Source organism: Camelina sativa, chromosome 10, assembly GCF_000633955.1.
Source record: "Camelina sativa cultivar DH55 chromosome 10, Cs, whole genome shotgun sequence".
Lineage (NCBI taxonomy): Eukaryota > Viridiplantae > Streptophyta > Magnoliopsida > Brassicales > Brassicaceae > Camelina > Camelina sativa.
In genome coordinates, this window is record NC_025694.1 from 23277924 (window position 1) to 23285004 (window position 7081).

The 7081-nt window shown below is 40.8% G+C and overlaps 1 protein-coding gene and 1 long non-coding RNA gene across 2 annotated transcripts; both read left to right on the forward strand.

Moving 5' to 3' along the window:
- On the forward strand, positions 3338–4310 carry LOC109124985 (nuclear pore complex protein NUP160-like). Its single transcript, XM_019231156.1, has 3 exons — positions 3338–3750; positions 3851–4109; positions 4189–4310. Exons 1-3 carry the CDS (start codon positions 3397–3399, stop codon positions 4263–4265), a joined length of 690 nt encoding a protein of 229 aa, XP_019086701.1. The 5' UTR covers positions 3338–3396; the 3' UTR covers positions 4266–4310.
- Positions 4367–5890, forward strand: LOC104719672. The gene is made up of 5 exons (XR_002033728.1): positions 4367–4554; positions 4632–4727; positions 4835–4942; positions 5088–5185; positions 5654–5890. It is a non-coding gene; the product is annotated as an uncharacterized LOC104719672 (long non-coding RNA).

The following is a 7081-nucleotide window of genomic DNA, read 5'->3' on the forward strand; positions in this document are numbered from 1 at the left end:
AGCATCCATTGAAGGGACAACTTTAACAACAGTCTCCCAACTCGGAGCAGAAGGAATCGAATCAGTAGTTGTTGAAACAACCATCCCATTGCTACAATCACCATTCTTCTGATCAGAGTGATGGTGACGAGATCTACGCTCCGGAGACGACGTCCTCTGGTTATTATTGTCTTCTGATTGGTTGTTCAGTCTACGCTTTTTCCCTCTCCCACGGTTACGTCGCGACGGAGATGGGTTGTTGGCTTCGGAAGCTGAAACTGGCTCAGGGGATTGAGGTAACGATGCTTCTTCTTTAACTTCGCCGCCGCCGGCGTTTTCCGCCGATGAAGCATCTTGTCTTTTGTGTTTGCGTTCCCTCTTCTGGGAAGGCTTCATCTTCTTCCCTCAACCCAGAAGGAAAAAGAAGTGATTTTTTTCCTCTGGATTGTATCTTCTTCTCTCAACGAAATTGAAATTGGAATTGAAATTGTCCAGAAGACGCGGCTAGGGTTTATAACCGGAGAGTGAGGTAATCGCACAAGAAACGGCGATCATTGTTCCCGTCGTGCGTCTCTGAATATTAAAAACATGGGCCTGAATTTAGGCCCATTATTTGAATTGGACCTTCTCATCTTCAATAGTCCACTTGTATGCTCTTCTACAGAGCTCATTAATAGACAAAAGACCAACAGCCACATTAATCAATAAAGTGCAGAGTGCAGACTAAAAACTCAACGAACTAAGTCAAGATAACAAAAAAAGTATAATTCTTTTGCAGTTTTGACAATCAAATCTTTTCTTTTCTTACAACCTCAAGTACATAACTCTGGTTTTTACGAATATAGTGGTCAGACTTTGCTAGATCCAGAAACGATTGCCAATTTTTGAGATTCCTTTGCCTTGCTTTTTCAAGTTTTCGCTCCAATTTAGCTTGGTCAATCTTGAGGCCAAGTACTAAGGCAATAGCTGAAAGTGCAACAGAGCTCTGAAGGTAACAGGTAACTGTGAAAAGTCTCAGAGGGCTGATATGCTGACGTGTCATGGCGTGCTGATGTGGAGAATTATTGTGGACGCAATGACATGATGCGTGAGAAGGAAAGACGAAGATATCAAGATATACTCGGAGATATTGAGAGTATATTTGATAAGAAAAGATAAGGGAAGATATTGTCTTAGGGATAAGGAATATTTCCTTTTAGTTAGGATACACAAAGATCTAGGTTAGAGATCATTTGTGGGGTTATAAAGTGACGAGGGCTAGCCGCAAAAAGAGTTAGCACTCGTGGGATAAAGGTTGTGAGATTTGTAAACCTTCAAGCAAATACAAAAAGCTTTGAAGGTGAGTGTGTGTTATACTCTTTTAGATCTACACATGGTGTTGTGTTAGATAGATAGGAGACTGAGCTTAGTTTCAAGTCTTGTAAGAAACGAGAGTTTTTATAAGATTGATTAAACCGTTTGCTTGGCGCGTTCCAAGTGTGTTATTGTGTATCAGTGTTCTCTATACCGTAACAATAGCTATCAGAGCAGACATCTGATAAAAAAATTCTAATATCTTTTTCAACAGGTGAGATCTTGCGACTAGGGTATGGAGAAATCACTGGAGGTTGTTGCGTTACAAGGGCCATTGAAACTGGATCCAGAATGCTTTAGTTACTAGAAAGTCTCAATCCAGCAGGATCTCGAGCGTTGACATGGAAGCTTAGTTTGTAGTGGAGGATGCTTGGTCTCATCCAACTGAGAAGAATGAAGATGGTGAAGTGGTGCAAAAACACAGAAAGAAGTGGACCGCTGAAGAAAAGGCTGAGGCCAAGCACAACTCGTAGGTGTTGTCTGTTATCTTCAAATCTCTGCCAAGAGATATCTTCAACCAAGTTCAAGGGTGTGTGTCAGCTAAGGAGGCGTGGGACATTCTGGTCGTCACTTTTGAAGGCACATGTCGAGTTAGGCGTACGAGGCTGGACAATCTTGCTTCTGAATTTGAGAATCTGCAAATGACTGAAACCGAATCTGTGGCAGATTATAGTAGCCGGTTGAGTGGTATTGCTCAAGAATTTGTTGTTTTAGGTAAATAATACAAGGAAAAGAAGCTGGTCAAGAAATTTCTCAGAAGTCTACCTAACANAAAAAAAAAAAAAAAAAAAAAAAAAAGTGGATTAATGTGGTCATATACAAAATTAGGAGATATTACCCTCAACGTTTCTAGCAGCTATACTCGTACTCAGACATAAAACCCAGCGGGGCTATCTACTCCAGATGAAGAACCTTCATTGAATTTGGGAGACAAATTATGCCTCCTCCCTTGGTTTCTAATGTACACTCAAAGGCGGTCCGAGATCGGGGCAATCAAGTCGAACCCTCTTGCCCAGTTGGAAGGGGTCACTCTCGAGGTGTCGAATTTTTCGCTCCGCCTTCCGGATCCTTTACTCCAGTAACTTCCAGTTATGCCCAAGATATTCTCTCTTGGCGGTTAGATCGTAGGCATCCCAACAGCCTGAAAATAGTTTAGGATAGCACAAGTTTTGAAGGTGAAAGCATAACAAACCATGAAAAAGAAGTCCAAGCATTCCAAATACGTTGGTCATCCCGTGTGAGCCTTCCGAGCAAGAAACAACATGCACGCAACCACGTAGGGCTCAAAGCCTGCCCCTGACTAAAATGGAGGTGTGGGAATATTTTTGGTGATAATGGTAAATGTGGTGATCATGTTTGTTTCATCAAAGATTTGGCTAAGGAGGTGATGAGAGGGCATGCAAATGGTGAGCGACGTGAGGAAAGGATGATTGTTTGGGAAACGACGGTAGAGGGATGGGTTAAAATCAATATGGATGGTGCTTCACGCGGAAATCTAGGATTGGCTATAGAGAAGGGGAAGGGTGTTGGATCGTTAAAATTTTGAGTTTTGAGAACTTTAGGTAATTTGAATCCGAACGCCAAAATGTTTGATCTGGATCCAACCCGAATCCAAACCTTAGAAAAATCTGAACTGGTCCTATACCTCTAAACCCAAAAATGCAAAATAGGGAACATGAACCCAGAACGCCATTACACAACTATTTCAGTAGTTTCAGGTAACTAATTTAATGGGCCAAAGTTTAGCCCCAATAAAAATTAATCTGGTTACATTTTTATTTTCCGAACGGAATATGATTAATTAAAATTAGGGTTAGGCAAAACTAAAAACGGGAACCAAGCCCGAATCCGAACCTGAAACCGGTAAAATACCCTATTGGATTCTAATTTCCTAAACCCGAAGAACCGGAACTGAACCGAGGATCAAAGCGAGAACCGAATGGGTACGGAAGTTCTGAAATTTTAGACCCAAGCCGACCCCAACCTGGTTAGACCCGAACCGATATTTTTTCGTCTGCAATTTTCTCCGAGTGAAGAGAGACAGAGCTTTAGGGTTCAAACAAAATGGAGGAGAATCGTCGGAATTCGCTTGCCGGTGGTACGGAAGTTCTTGTTGGAGGCGGCGGAAATGTCTTTAAATGGATCGAGATATCTGTGCCTTCACCTACACCTCCACCTTCTATCGGTACTAATTCAAGTGAGGACGATGAGTGTGTTTGGCTTCCTTCCAATGAAGACTACGCTTCTAGCTCTGTACTAGGAGAACCTCCGATCTATTTCATTTGGAGAATCAATAAGACGAGACCAAATGCTCTCGAGATTCTCCAGCTCTCTGCTAAATCGGGATTTCCAATAACTAGGCTGCGTTTCGTCTTTGATCATACCCTCTCTCCTTTTGCCGTTGTATACACCTACGAGGTTAGATATCGCTGTCTTCTCTACTGCATTTTGATCCTTTAATTTATTGCTTTATTTAGTTGTATGTTGAGGTTGAAAGCTACGGAATTGAATGTGGCAGGGCAGTGATCCTCTCGTCTTCTTTGTTTACGCCCTTACTTCGTCTGGTGCTATTTACGTCCTTAGAGTCTCAAATACGTCAGCCTATAAGTCAGGATCAGCCTTCCCGCTTGATCACCTGATTCACTTGGATGCTGGACCTCACTTGAACGAAAATCGTGTTACCAGTGTTGCTGCATCGCCTGGCTACCTATTTCTCGGGAGATCCGATGGTTGTGTCTCTTGCTTCCAACCTGTTGTGTATTTTCAGAGATCATCAGGTAGAATACTCTGCATTGGCTTGGTATCTCAATTTTGATGTTTCTTCCATTCTCTTATAGATGATTTGTCCCTGATCAGGTTTCCACCAGGAGCTGCGTCTTGACACAGGATTTGGTCGTCTATGGGGTTTCGTAAGGCACGTATTTTACTGGTAGATAGCAGAATGTTATCATACTGCTTTACTTTATATACTTAGAAGAAAGAATCAATGCTTATCTAATGCTAACTTTTGCTTTAAGATGTTCTTCTAAATAGCGTCTTTTAGCATGCAATGCAGGGGGACAGTGGTTGCACCACCCGTGCGAGATTTATTTGTATCAGATGTCCACGGAAGAGATTATATATTTGTGCTTCATGCTGATGGGGCACTACATGTCTGGGATACTTTGACTTATAGCAGGGTTTTATGTCAGAGTACGAGTATAGTTGCTAGAAACGTTGAGGGTAATATCTCCTAATTCTGTCTATGACCGCATTAATCGACTTTATTTCATTATCTTTTTTGTTTTTGTTTTGACTAGGGTTTATGTGCCTGAGGTTGTGGTTGGGCAGAGCTGGTTACGGTTTTGGTTTTGACTAGGGTTACGATTTTAGCTGTCCTGTATAGAAAGAGTGTGGTAAGCTCTTCAAATTCTTTACAACTGACGGGTTGACTTCGGTGGAACATATGTATTTAATTTCCTGTTGCATTCTATCTCTAGTAACCTTTTCTAACTATTTGAAGGATGTCAGCATGGACGTGATCACTGTATATGCCCTGCACATTTTCTCTGAGAAGGGAATAGTAGCTTTCACTATAGATTCTGGATTACAGAATATCCCACTGGAAGGGGTACATTTCTTTTTTTTTTTTGGATCATGATTGTGACATATACGATTCTGTTTTTTCTTTTGCTCATAACTATGTTGAATTTCCAACTTCCTTGTTTTCCTTTTGCTCGCAACTTTGCTGAATTTTCATACCCTGACTTTGGCAGGGGAGATTGCGTGATGTCAGATTTTCATCTGACAATATCTGGATTCTAAAGGCTGATAAATTGACATCTCACATGTTATACCATAAATCTAGCACCATGTAAGTTCGAGAAGACTTTTATTTTTTTCATTATTATTTTTTATACTCTATTGGTTGAGATACTCTCTACTCCATGGAAAACTTTCAAGGAAAACTTTCATTATACATGATGTATTAAGGGGTTCTGATTATATGTGCACATCTTGTTTTCTCTGGTCTTCTGTAGCCTTGAATCTTTACTATTTGGAAACTTTAATGTAAAATATAGTAGCTTAATTTTTGCGGAGGCTTTCTCTATAAAAATGCAAAACCCTAGGTGAAGCCCTTCCTTGATGTTTCGCGTTTTTGAGATAGCTTTGTAGGTTATGCTAAAACGATTCTTGGTTTCCAAACTGCGGAAGGAATTTTCTGCTCTAGTGTACCTTTATCGTAGTGGTTGTGCTATTGAGTACTACAGATATTCTAGTGTTCACTGATTGCTTTTTGATGGTGGATAATGTTCTATTTGAATTGTTTTCCTTGACCTAGGGAAGCACAGTCTTACACTTTGCAGGAAGACTACATTTCTGAACACCTATTTCTGAGTTCTCGGAGCTCTTCACATGACCTTCTTTTGACAACTCATTCACTGTTTTCATCCGCAAAGGTCTTTATCCTAAAACATAGCTTTCATTTCGTTGAACAAAATTTTCAATGTAATATATTTTATGCTGTGAAACAATATTTTAATTTGTTTGTAGTCCATCTCTACACAAGTTACCCATACAGGCCACAACAAAATGGACAAGAAGAAATGTACCCCTTGTGATAGAATATCCACTGGATTACTAGTGATAGAATATCCATGTTGACATCCTTCCGCTGAATATCCACTGGATTTCTAGTAACCTTCCGTAGTAACCTTGTCATATTACAGAATATCCACTGGATTATAGAATATCCAACTTGTAGTCCATCTCATATATCTCTACACTACTTCCGCTAATCCTAACATGGTATCAGAGCATGTTATTCGATCAATAACTCTCTAAACATACTCTTCATACTTCTATTCTCCAGCTATACTCGACATTCTATTCATTCTATTCGCTTATTTTCTATTTATACTCGCTATTCTACCCGCTTATACTTAGATCTGTGACTATGGAGAACAACAAACCAATTGTTACTCCAGTGTTGCTCAAAGGAGCAAATTACTTGTTGTGGAAAAGAACCACAAAGACCGCACTTAGTGGCCGGGGATTATGGATCCATGTTGAGACGGATCAACTTCCAAAAAAAGCCATTAAGGAGGATGGTAAAGCAGAAAAGGAAGACAAGGAGGCTGATCTAGAAAGGGATGTCAAGTGGTTCCAAGAAGATCAGACAATGCTTGCTATTCTCCAAAACTCGCTGGACGCACCAATCCTTGAAGCATACTCGTATTACGAGACAGCCAAGGAGTTGTGGGAGACGCTTGCGAATGTTTATGGAAACGTGACCAACTTAACTCGAGTGTTTGAGGTTAAGAAGGCTATCAACTGTCTCCACCAAGAAGACTTGGAGTTCACGAAGCACTTTGGAAAGTTTAGGTCTTTATGGGCCGAACTTGAGATGCTACGACCAAGCACCATAGATCCGGCCATCCTAAATGAGAGAAAAGAACAAGATAAGGTCTTTGGTCTCTTATTAACTCTCAACCCTGCATTTAACGACCTCATCAAGCATATCCTTAGAGGTGATAAGCTACCAACTCTTGAGGATGTGTGCTCTCAAGTTCAGAAAGAACAAGGTTCACTTGGTCTCTTTAGCGGCAAGGAGGAGTTACTCACCGCCAACAAAGGAGTCTCCAAGCATGAGGATAAGAAGGTGGTGGTATGCGACCATTGTAAGAAAAAGGGCCATATGAAGGACAAATGCTGGATTCTTCACCCTCATCTTAAGTCGGCTAAGTTCAAGGCAAATCTCTCACAAGAA

Excerpts from the sequence above, each read along its gene's own strand:
- LOC109124985 (XM_019231156.1), top strand. The coding sequence starts at position 3,397 with ATGGAGGAGAATCGTCGGAATTCGCTTGCCGGTGGTACGGAAGTTCTT. Across the intron at positions 3,751-3,850 it reads CCGTTGTATACACCTACGAG|GGCAGTGATCCTCTCGTCTT; the intron begins GTTAGATATCGC and ends TGAATGTGGCAG. Across the intron at positions 4,110-4,188 it reads GTATTTTCAGAGATCATCAG|GTTTCCACCAGGAGCTGCGT; the intron begins GTAGAATACTCT and ends GTCCCTGATCAG.